The sequence below is a fragment of the Phytophthora parasitica genome (assembly GCF_000247585.1).
Source record: "Phytophthora parasitica INRA-310 unplaced genomic scaffold supercont2.14, whole genome shotgun sequence".
Classification (NCBI taxonomy): Eukaryota; Oomycota; class Peronosporomycetes; order Peronosporales; family Peronosporaceae; genus Phytophthora; species Phytophthora nicotianae.
In genome coordinates, this window is record NW_008649000.1 from 170143 (window position 1) to 181877 (window position 11735).

Consider the following 11735-nt stretch of genomic DNA (forward strand, 5'->3'; position numbering starts at 1 on the left):
CAAGCGTTTCTCGAGTCGAACTGACGATCTCCACCAATGACAGCCAATGACACCATTATGTATCACTGCAGTATCCATGTAGATTAATGCAACAACAACAAAATAATCCCAGTTCCATACATGAAAAATTCACATTGTTAAGTAATTCTTGACCCCTTACTAAAAAAAAAGAGGCAAAATAGGGAAAATTCACCGTTCACCATATTTGTCATGCTACGGCTATTTCCCGTGGTCACTTTTCGGCATGGCCTCGTGTGTCTGAGAATTGGTTTTTGTAAAGGCCGTTGGTCGAGTCAACGTTGGCGTCCACAATGAGTACCGTAATAATGGTACAGTTGAAGTGGGCCGGATAATCTGACATGCATCCGGATACCGTTCTGACTCGATCCTGGAATGGCTACAGCACAGTAAAAAGAACATTCACACGATCCATGGCTGCCATTGCTCACGAAATCCGCTGCAATACAGCGTAATTCCATTTATCTACCTTCTCTTGCTGTCCGCGCGTCCGTTTGAGGCCGAGAACGCAGTCGCCAGTCTTCAATTTGCTGCTCTTCCGCCACTTATCAACCACGATTCTTCTCGGGACTCCAGCGCAGACTCCTGCAATGGTGTCGTCTGCTGCACTGAGCATCGAAGCTTCGGTGCGAGAAGACAAGTTCTCGGCCATGGACACAAGTGACGACCTTAAGTCTCGTTGGTTCAAGCCTCGCCAACTGCTGCAGACTGTGCAGTACTCCACGTTCTGGTCGCATCGGTGGCTCGGCTGGGCTTTCGTCTACGTCACAGTTCTGTTCTTCTTCTTCATCGACCGCTGTGTCGGACTATCAGCGCTCATCGCGATGTACGGGACTGACCAGGATCACACGGTGGGAGTGCAGCTTGGTGCATTGGGTCTCGGTATGCTGGAAGACTTGATCTGTGCCACGTACCTCGTCGCAGTCCTGTGGTTCATCGACTTCATCTTGAACCAAACACTTGGCGCTTCTTCCGACAGTATGACGCTCCAGACGTTCATCAAGTGGAAGCGACAACGCATTATTCGTCGTGTGGTGACGTTCGTGACCTCGTGGCTGCTGTTCGTGGCCACTGCAGCTCCGTTCGTTGCAGATACCATGCTGGTCCGTCTTCGCAGTATGCGCTTCACCTTCGAGATCGTGTCGATGGCTATCGCAGAGAGCGACATGGTCAGTAGTGTAGCCATCTCTGACTCCGAGTACAACGAGGCGTACATCACCGGCACAATCCTCACTTTGATTGCTGCGTTCTTCGCTTCAGTCCGCACATGGACGTCATGGGCTGATCTTACACGCTGGAACCCGTCATATCCTGTCCTACACCTCGTGAGGAGAATCTCTTTGCGATTCAAAAAGGACGACGAACTCTGGACACCCAAAGAGAAACTACAACACGATTCCTCGTCTTCTAGCGACAGCTACGACGACGTGAATGAAATGTTACTGGAGAATGGGAAATTAGTTCAATACGTACACACCACCACACCAAATCGCAGCTACAGTCTCAGCAACGAAGCTTCTGATCGTTCAGATAGCGATGTCAGTGGGCGATCTACGCTATGTGAACGCATCGTGCTGTGGTTTCACAGCGTAGATTGGCTACGACTGAGTGTCGAGGTTCTAGTGGCTCTTGTAGCGCTAGTATTCCTTCCCGTAGCCATTTTGGCGGTCGCTCAAGCGTCTTCCCCACTCATAGCCAATGTCGCAATGGATACAACAATCAACGAATTGTTCGTACGAGCGCTGAAAGTGACGGAAATCGGGTTTGTGCCTTTAGTCGCTGACGGCACAATCGAGGACGCCTCCGTGTACATCCACCCAACCGAAAACTACTCGCACCGTGCTAATGATTCACTCTACCGCTTAACCACCGGATTCAACGGAGATCTGGCATTCAACGTGAGTGTAGACGACACTAATCCACCCAACGTCGTCGTTCTCGTAGTGGAATCGTTCCGGTTCCACGACTCGCGCTACTTGGTCGGAGAGGAGGATCCGTCTAAGCTTTTCAAAGGCTGGAATGGTACAGTCGTCCCAAATTTTGATAAATGGGCAAAGCGTGGCGTGGCCTTCTCCAATCTCTGGTCCAGTTGGAAGACCAGTCGATCACTAGCAAGTGTGTTATTCGCACAGATCCCGTACGACTCCACACAAACAACCGATACGCTTGGAGGTAGAGCGGATGTCGAACTCGCTGGGATGCCCCAATTTTTCAAGAAAAAAGGGTACGAGACCTTTTTCACGACTGGGACGGATACTTCGTACGATGACTGGGACGTGTTCATTCCTGCTCATGGCTTTGATTCTCTATGGGATCAGGACGAGATGATGAAGTATGGAGAGAGCGATATGGGTATTTCGTCGGAGGATTGGGAAGGAAGAGCTCATCGAAAGTTTCGCTGGGGAGTGCACGACGACGTGAGTTTTGAAATTTTGGGTAATTTACTCATCAACAAGACACAAGAACGAACCGTAGAGAGCAGGCCGCTTTTCCTCACGCACTACACCATTTCGAGTCACGTAGAGTATGAAGCTCGCCCTACATGGTACGCCGAGTCAGATAAGCCAAATTTCTCTGCCCTGTACGTCAACGAAAAACACGCTGAAAACGTCAAAAACTACCTAGAAATGCGGTATTTTACGGACATGGAACTCGGGAAATTCTTGGGTCGCATGGAGACTGTAGGTGTACTCAACAACACCATCATTTTGATTGTCGGAGATCATGGCCAAGCCCCGGAATTCGGTAATGACACCCCAGAGAAACGTGATGTTTCCTGTACGCACGTCGCTGGTGCTCTCATCGCTGAAGGAAGACTCGGTGACTACGTTGGACTCAAGATCGAAGACGCTGCTGAGCAGTACGACATGCTCAACACTCTAGCAGATATCACGGGTGTACCAGTAGACGGATTCGAGCAAGACGGTATTGGTCGGTCTCTCAAACGCAATGTCACCTTTGGGGGACGCGTAGTGTACAGCAACAACCCGGCAGTCAAAAACTCGGTCGTTCGCGGTCATGAACGTCTGCGTTATGATCGAAGCACGGACTCTGTACTTCTCCACAATTCTTTGACCGATCACGACATGAAAACCGACTTGTTCCCTGCTCTCTCAACCGAAAAGAAGAACGACTGGCGATACTGGCGCGATAAGGGACGGGCAGTCACTGCGTATTATAAGAAACGCTGGGAGGACAAGTGTCTGCTGTGCTGAAAAGGTTAATGGTACCGGTGCATTATACGTCTGGGCTGCACTTGGCAAATCAATAGTTTAATGTCTTAGCATTTTGCTTCAAACAAGCACCTCTTGTCCCACCGCTTGACGTAATATTCGCTAAGTTGGCGGCCATGATCTCGCCACTTTAGCCACTCGTTCTGCTGATCCAGTGTGAGGTCAGGAAACAGATCCAAGTGCATGTCATGATCAGCCTTCGCGTCATGTAACAGCACAGATCTCGCTGCACGGTCGTAACGAAGACGCTCCGTTCCTCGAATAATTGACATCTTCCGACTGGGATTGTTGCTGTACACCACTCTGTCTCCAAACTTTACTTGACGCTTAAGGGAGCGACCCACTCCATCTTGCAAAAATCCCTCTTCCGGAACACCTACAATATCAGCGAGAGTGTTTAGGATGTCGTATTGCTCGGTCGCGTCCTCAATCTTCAGTCCCACGGCGTCTCCCAGTCGCCCTTCAGCTACCAACGCGCCCGCAACATGATGAACAGACACATCTCGTGCCTCCGGGATGTAGTTCCCAGCTTCTGGAGCTTGTCCGTGGTCCCCCACGACAACAACGATGGTGTCGTTGAGGATCCCTGCAGCAGACATCCGGTCCATAAACTTGCCAAACTCCATGTCCGAGAAATAACGCATCTCCACGTAATTCTTGATGCTGCCTGCGTACTCTACGCCGTCATAGAGCGGCGAAAAGTCCGGTTTCTCTGCTTCAGCGTACCACGTGGGGCGTTCCTCGTACGATACGTGACTCGAAATCGTGTAATGCGTTAGAAAAAGCGGCTTTTTCGCTTCTCCTTTAGCCATACGATCACTTTGTTCCTTGGTCTTGTTGACCATGAGATCGCCTAGAATCTGGTAGCTGATATCGTCGTGTACACCCCAGTAGAGTTCGCGATGTTCCTTACCAAACCACTGATCGGGTGTGATTCCTAGATCACTCTCCGCTAACTTGATCATTTCATCCCGTCCCCACACAGTATCGTAGCCATGGGAAGGCAAAAACGTGTCCCAGTCGTCATAGTCAGTCTTACAGCCAGTCGTGAAGAAGGGCTCGTAACCTTTAGCCTTAAAGAACTGCGGTAATCCATCCAGTTGGTAATTTTTCTTGCCTCCCGTCATCCCGGAATCCGCCACGCTGTCGTAAGGAACCTGCGCGAGCAGTAAACTCTCCACAGATCGGCTAGTTCTCCAACTGGACCACATGTTACTGAACGCTACGCCACGCTTGGCCCACTTGTCAAAATTGGGCGTGACTGTGATATTGCTGCCTCTGAACAGGTTTGACGGGTCTTCGTCTCCAACCAGGTAGTGGGAATCATGGAAGCGAAACGATTCCACCACTACAAGTAACACGTTCGGCGGGTTTTCGTTCTCCACTTTGACGTCGAATGCGAGATCTCCATGGAATCCGGTAGTGCGTCGATACAGCGAGTCCTCTTGAAACAGTTCATAGTCCTCGGTATCAGTATGGATGTACGTCTCAGCTAATATACTACCGTTTGCTACTAAAGGCAAAAAACCCTGTGACGAGACAAATAGCGCGTGCATGAAGAGCTCATTCAACGTCGCGTTCAGTGCCGCGTACGCCACCAACGCCGAGCACGCCTGACTCAACGCCAGCACCACAGCAGGCAGCAATACCAGAGCCACCACGACCACAATAGCTCTCACACGTCCTCCACACCACTTTACGCCTTTTTCCTCGGTCTTGTCGTCCAGTATAGTCACTGAGACCTCGTCGGGCTTCTCACTAAGCACATTTTTACCCAAAAATCCCGTCGTTTCTTCCTCCTCCAGTTTCTCAACTCTCTTGAGTCTCCTAGCAACTACCTGAATAACCTGCTTTGTAGGACTCCACCTGGTTAAATCAGCCCAGTTGTTGCGAGCTCTGACTACAGCGAAGACGGTAGCAGTAGCGACGGCCATAGCTGCACTGATATAAGCTTGACTGATCTCAGCACTCGAAATCTCCGCGGCACTGGCGTTATTCGACTCGTGGATGGCCATCTTCACTAAATCGAAGTTGAATCTCATGTCTCGGATGCGTACGAGCAGTAAATCGGCCACAAAGGGCACCGACATGAGTGCAAATAGCAGGAAAGACGCTGCGAACCTCACGACGCTCGCTTTTTGCCGCGCTCTGCGCAGTCGAAGGTCTCGTGGTTTCTGGACGCCTTCGTCTTCGTCTTCAGCTTCAGTCGGTTGCTGCTTGAGCCAGTGGTCGACGCCCCACAGAGCAGCAGACAAGTATGTGGCACACACGAGGTCTTGCAGTGCGCCGAGCACCACAGCGCCCACTTGCACGTCCAGCGTCACGTCCTTTTCAGTACCGTACATGGTGATGAGGCTGCGCAGTGTCAAGACGCGGTAGACGCTGAAGAAGAGCAGCGTCGTGCCGTACACGAAGGCCCATCCGGCACAATTAGGGGCGCGAGACATCGGGCCTACGTCACGTGGAGCAATTTAGAGACTGTTGGCGGATTTGGAAGAGGGTCGTGGGTACGTTTGCTGTTCGGAATAAAAATAACTGGATATTTGTATGCGTCTAGTTCACGTGTAATCACCCTATTTCAGACAGCCGACTATTTCGCTTCGTTGAAGGATGCGTGTCCCAGTCATGATCATGAGACGGGAGGACACCGTGACGCAATGGGTTCATCATTATCCAGGGCTCGCTCATAAGTTATGAGCGAGCATAACTACATGTACGTCCAAGAGATGTAGTTGATGGGAACACAAACTGCCGTGCCGATACTTTGCTGGGATTTAGTTTGTTGCCGTTTTGCGTTTTTAGCGAACTCCCTCCCATCATTCGTGCGTGCTGTAAACAATGATTTACGCTCGCTTACCGAGCGGCTGGGAGTATTGTGGATCAGCGAGTGTTGCATCACCACCCTTTTCGAGAAATTATTAAACGATGCTAACGATGCTTAGAATAACGTAGTGTGAACAGCGTAAAGGAGACGTTTCGGAGCTGCGTCTTCGTGTATGTGCTGTACGGGGCTGAAGGAGGACTCGGGTGCGTTACGGTAGAGTAAAGACCGTTGGGTAGGAGAGTCGCAGACGTGGATATTATAAGCATAGGTATGCAACTGGTGATCAAGAAACTACACAAGTACGTGAATGCCACACACATTATTACTACTATTAAAATTAAAAATCCTATAGCCGGAAATAACAATTTGATCATCATGCTTGACAGCTTGACACCTGTCAAGACAGGTCAATGGCTAACATGTGCAACTATAGCTGTGATTATTGGACGCTGCTGGAATAACCCTCTGTCACAGAGGCTCTGTGCCATCATCAAACGCATGAATCTGTATCAGCCGTGGAATAACGGCGACCATTTTTGTAGCGTTTTGTTGCAACGCTTGTTACATCCAAGCTGTCCTGGATTTTCGATGCCAAATCATCCATTGATTATTTCCGACACCATCGATGAAAGCGTGGATATCCAGATGACAACAAGCTATGGCGCTCTTGATTTACACTATATCGGAACCATAGCTTTTATTAATACAAGTGGCAGAAAGTCGTACTGTCGTGTACAAAGGTTCACATACAACGCAAAGTACATTTTGATCTCCTTAGCACAAAATACTCTTAGGCACTGCATTCACCTGCTAGCAAGCACTTGTTATCCCATCGGGTGGTGTAATATGAGTTCAGCCAGCGACCATTCTTCCTCCAAGTGAACCATTTATCTTGCTCGTCACTGTTCAGAGTTGGAAACTGATCTTTCTTCATGTCGTGGTCTGTGTGCGTGTCATGAAGCAAAACCTCATTCGAATGCCGGTCGTACTGCAGACGTTTGTTGCCGCGTACAACCGACAGTTTATGGCTCGGGTTGTTGCTGAACACGACTCGCTCCCCGAATTCCACTTTACGCTTGAGTGAACGTCCAACGCCATCTTGCAGGAATCCTTCCTCTGGTATACCAGTAATGTCAGCCAGAGTATTTAGGATATCGTATTGCTCTGCGGCGTCGTCAAATTTTAATCCAACGAATTCTCCGAGTCTTCCCTCTGCGATAAGAGCTCCGGCAACTCGAGTGGCTGATAAAGCACGCACTTCTGGTTTGTCGTAGCCGTATTCTGGTGCTTGACCATGATCCCCAGAGATAATAACGATGGTATCGTTGAGAATACCTTCTTCCGCCATACGATCCATAAATTTCCCAAGTTCCATGTCCGTAAAATACCGCATCTCGAGGTAATCTTTGACAAGGTAGGTGTATTCCTCACCGTCGTAAAGTGCAGAAAAGTCAGGTTTTTCAGCTTCTGCATACCATTGTGGTCGCTCTTGGAACGGGATGTGACTCGATATAGTGTAGTGCGTAAGAAACAGAGGCTTTTTTGCCTCGCCTCGAGCCGCACGCTCACTCTGCTCTTGAGTCTTATTAATGAGTAGATCTCCTAGAATCTGAAAACTCAAATCGTCGTGAACACCCCAATAAAGACCTCGGTGTGCGTCACCGTACCAATCATCAGACGAAATATTCAAATCATGTTCAGCGATTTTCATCATCTCATCGCGACTCCAAACGGTATCGAATCCATGGGATGGAAGAAACGAATTCCAGTCATCGTATTCAGTTTGACAACCCGTAGTGAAGAATGGTTCGTACCCTTTAGCCTTGAAAAGCTGCGGGAGACCAGCAAGTTCCACATTCGTTTTTCCTCCCGTCATCCCAGAGTCCTCAACGTCATCGTAGGGAAGTTGTGCGAACAGAAGGCTCTCCACTGAGCGGCTTGTGCGCCAACTCGACCAAAAATTGGTGAATGCTACGCCTCGTTTCGCCCATTTGTCAAAATTCGGGGTTATAGTAGTATTTGATCCCTTGAAAAGATTGGATGGATCGTCATCACCGACGAGGTAGCGGGAATCGTGGTACCGGAACGACTCCACTACGATGACGAGAACGTTAGGTGGGTTATCGGCGGTGACATCGACATCGAAAGCTAGCTCCCCCTTAAAGCCGGTAGTTCGTCGGTAGAGCGAGTCGTCGTGGAAGAGCGTGTAGTTTTCGGTAGTTGAGTGAATATACGTCTCCACCCATGCAGTGCTTCCGTCAGTCTCAATCGATAAGCTCTGGGAAGTATCACCCAGAGCGTGACCAAAAAGCTCATTTAGAGTTGCGTTTAGAGCGGATTTAGCGACGATCGACGAGCATGCGCTAACTATAGCGATTACTAGGAAGGGTATCAGAATTAGGGCGACGAAAACAACAGAAATCTGAATACCACGCCGATATAGCACATCCTTGCTTTCTTGGTGCTTGGAACTTGGGTACGGAGCATCCGTTGCCAAAGCACAGAAGCTCAGATTGCTAGGCGTGCTGATACCAGAGTTTTTACCGGATTCATCGAGCTCCAGCATGATTTCCTCGTTATCATCATATTCTGCACCTCCGCTGCTAGATTTTGTCGACACTGATTGGAATCGCTGTTCTTTTCTCCTGTTCACTAAGGTAACGATAGCATGGATCGGATTCCACCGGGAGAGCTTCGGCCAGGATGTAAACGTACGCAGAATAGCAAAGAGAGCTGCTACAATAGCAGTAGTCGTCACTGTCATGCACACGTCCTTCATCTCTTTGCTGGTCATTCCATCAATAACCGAGTTCTCGTCGCTCGAAATCACTTGAAACGTGAAGCGAACTTCCCTTAGACGCACGAGAAGTAAATCAGCAGCTACGGGTCCAACTGCAGCTACGAATAACATCCAAGAGCTTGCGAAGACAAAGATCTTCAACATGATACTTTTCAGCTTGTTGCTTGTTGAAGCTTCAATACTATCAACATACCGAGCAAACTTTTGCAACAAAATGTCAATAAGCCAAATCACACAAGCGAAATATGTAGCGCAGACGAAATCTTCCAAGATACCGACGCAAAGCGCCGCGGTCTTCGCGGAAAACGTGCAGTCCTTGCCAGTCCCGTACATCTTGATCAGCGCAGTGAGCGCCACACAGCGAGAAACGAAGCAAAACAACAGCACCGATGCGTAAACGAAAGCCCACCCGAGCCAAGCACGAGTCCATAATTGCTGGAACCATTCAATGGACCAAAGCGAGGGCAGTAAAATCTCACCCCTGGACGACGACCGGCTTTCTTCAAGAACTACCATCTCGGTCTGCATCGTTGAGCGCAAATTAATCTGTGAATGGCCGTCTCATTTATTAATCTCTCAAGCTCTGGGGTCCACCGTCGTGAGATCATTCCAAAACTCCAATTTCTCGGAGCACATCTTTTAATGGACGGTTATCGAAGCTTAAAGTGCAGAACGTATGACGTTTCTTTTGGTGCTACATGAAGTGCTCTCTCTGTATCAAAGACGCAGCTCTGACCGCTGACCAAATTCAATCAAGAGCGCGTTCTTCGTACACCGATCGTGGCATCGGGCCTGACTCAATGAATGAGACTCAATAGCTAATGCCGACGTACCAGAAAGGAGTTTCATCGCGCCGACGACGCGGAATAGACCGCGTGCTCGTCACCTTAGTCACATCGATCCTTTTCGTCGCATCGATCGCCTTCACGAACAGGAAACAAAAAAATAAAGAATCCATTACGTTTTTTTGGCGCCAGTAACGGGAAAATGACGAAGCCGGTGTTTTTTTTTATAAATGACTCAGTCGGTGTGCAGCAATAGTTTGGATATTTTGACGGTGTGCAAGTATTGCCTAAACAGGCGTGCCAACAGCAATATACTGTCATGGGAACAAATATTAATACATACAAGCTTGTTCAAAGTAATCGAAGCAAGCTGTAGAATCCGAATTATCAGGTGAACTTCAAGGTAAATAAAGCTGTTAAATCGGACAAGGTCACAACTTGAAAGCCTGACATTGATATTTCATTGTAATTCGAGTGCGATAAATGCAGTCCATGCTACCGATCGCTGGTACACACACAGAGGCTGATGGTCCTTCCTCGCGACTATTTTTTTTCTTCTGAAACGTGATAAAGCAGAAGCCTGCAGACATTTGCCAACTCCACTACGCAGTCCTTTCACGACACGTCACATCGCACTACCTTCCAGAGCAACGAGGCGTATTGTTACTAGAGTCTGCCATTATAGTGTGCAAACTCACCCTTACCCACTGCACCTGGTGGCATCACCTTGGGCTGCTCCTCGCGAAAGCGGCATTTAATGCACTCGAAATAACTCGCGATGATACATGCACATGTAACACTCATACTAAGCATGGAGAAGAGAAAATGCTTCTTGCATCGATGGTTATATCTAAAAGCAACGACAGATCCTGAAAATTTGCTGGAGCGCTTCCTGTAGATGGAAAAGTTGAACGGAGTGGTCAGGAGGAGAGAGATTCTCTAAATTCCTCTCTAGATGCACTTTTACGATACATGATAGAAACGCGTCTTGGTCTGCTGCCAGAAAAGCTGGCGTGTGTCTCATCGTTGTGCAGTGGTTTCTTCATGATCGTCATCCAGGAGGAAACGTTGGGATACTCTGAGATGTCGAAGATGCCCGTGAGCTTAATCTGCGATGGTCGGATGGTCCGTCTCGACCACGAAGTCCTTCCTTTTTGCAACTGACTCGATCGGTGTACCAGAATCTGTAAAAAAAAAAAAACACACACACACACACAGCATAAGGACTCCAGCATGTAGTATACGAAATTGCACCGTTTTTAGTCATTTTCCCGCCAGTAACAACGACAACCATAACGTACAGTACAGACAATCCTCTTTGGAGTGATATCCCAAATAGTGCTTCCCTCTAGTTAAGGAGGTTTGAGAGGTATCCGGCTGACCGTCAGCTTAGAAGCCCAAGTCAAAATTACATCTACCTCCAGATTGTACTTAGTGATAAATAATTGTCGACTACTACTATCCTGAGGTAGTTAATCATTGATACTGCGCGTTTGGTAAATCTACATCCGAAGTAGTCTAACGCACTAGAGAACTGTAGTGGAGTTAGGAATATCGGATAAGCTAATCATGGATTTCCTTTCGGATATTTTTGGATGCTCCCAAAACTTAACTCCAGTGCAGTTATGAGGTGGTCTGTTACTCCAAGGAGTTTTATTTTTGGAGCAACACTTCATAACCCTAGCTGCGTAACGTCAAATAGCCCCGGAAACTACAGCTCTCTATTTGCTTGGTTTGGCCCCGCTGGCGATCCAACTTCCCTCGGAACGCGCTCTGCAGAGTCTGAAACCTCTAATTGCTTGATGCGGCAGACCCGTATGAAGAAAGAGTATGGTCATCCACTATAATCGACCTTGCAGTCAGCAGTGTAGCCATAAAGTCGACGGCTGCCTTGTACAGCTCTAGATAGTGATTCCTTCGGATAGTAATAAAATGTGGCTTCCCTTCGGTATCACTACAAAGAGCATTATCTGTACACACTGTAACGGTTTGAGGTTATTAATAGAAGTGTGTACCCATCACTAACCTCTTTAAAAAAAATCATTAACGGGAAATCAGTTCGTGCAACCAGATGT

The 11735-nt window shown here is 48.4% G+C and overlaps 3 protein-coding genes across 5 annotated transcripts; 1 reads left to right on the forward strand and 2 right to left on the reverse strand.

The window, feature by feature from the left end:
• Nucleotides 1-231: 231 nt before the first annotated feature.
• Nucleotides 232-5773, reverse strand: PPTG_08389 (hypothetical protein). Of its 3 annotated transcripts, XM_008902468.1 has the most exons (4): nucleotides 2640-5721; nucleotides 2489-2556; nucleotides 1233-2416; nucleotides 302-1167 (listed from the first exon to the last, which is right to left on the reverse strand). In XM_008902468.1, the coding sequence occupies exon 1, from the start codon at nucleotides 5696-5698 to the stop codon at nucleotides 3299-3301; it is 2400 nt and encodes a 799-aa protein (XP_008900716.1). In that variant the 5' UTR covers nucleotides 5699-5721; the 3' UTR covers nucleotides 302-1167; nucleotides 1233-2416; nucleotides 2489-2556; nucleotides 2640-3298. The 3 variants fall into 3 exon arrangements, with proteins under 3 accessions (XP_008900714.1, XP_008900716.1, XP_008900715.1); XM_008902467.1 differs by having other exon boundaries at nucleotides 2489-5721; XM_008902466.1 differs by having other exon boundaries at nucleotides 232-2556; nucleotides 2640-5773.
• On the forward strand, nucleotides 609-3267 carry PPTG_08390 (hypothetical protein; the record flags this gene model as incomplete). Its single annotated transcript, XM_008902469.1, has 1 exon — nucleotides 609-3267. The coding sequence occupies one exon, from the start codon at nucleotides 609-611 to the stop codon at nucleotides 3231-3233; it is 2625 nt and encodes an 874-aa protein (XP_008900717.1). The 3' UTR covers nucleotides 3234-3267.
• Nucleotides 5774-6715: 942 nt separating the features above from the next.
• PPTG_08391 (hypothetical protein) lies at nucleotides 6716-9859 on the reverse strand. Its single transcript, XM_008902470.1, has one exon. The coding sequence runs from the start codon at nucleotides 9401-9403 to the stop codon at nucleotides 6866-6868; it is 2538 nt and encodes an 845-aa protein (XP_008900718.1). The 5' UTR covers nucleotides 9404-9859; the 3' UTR covers nucleotides 6716-6865.
• Between the last annotated feature and the right edge of the window lie 1876 nt (nucleotides 9860-11735).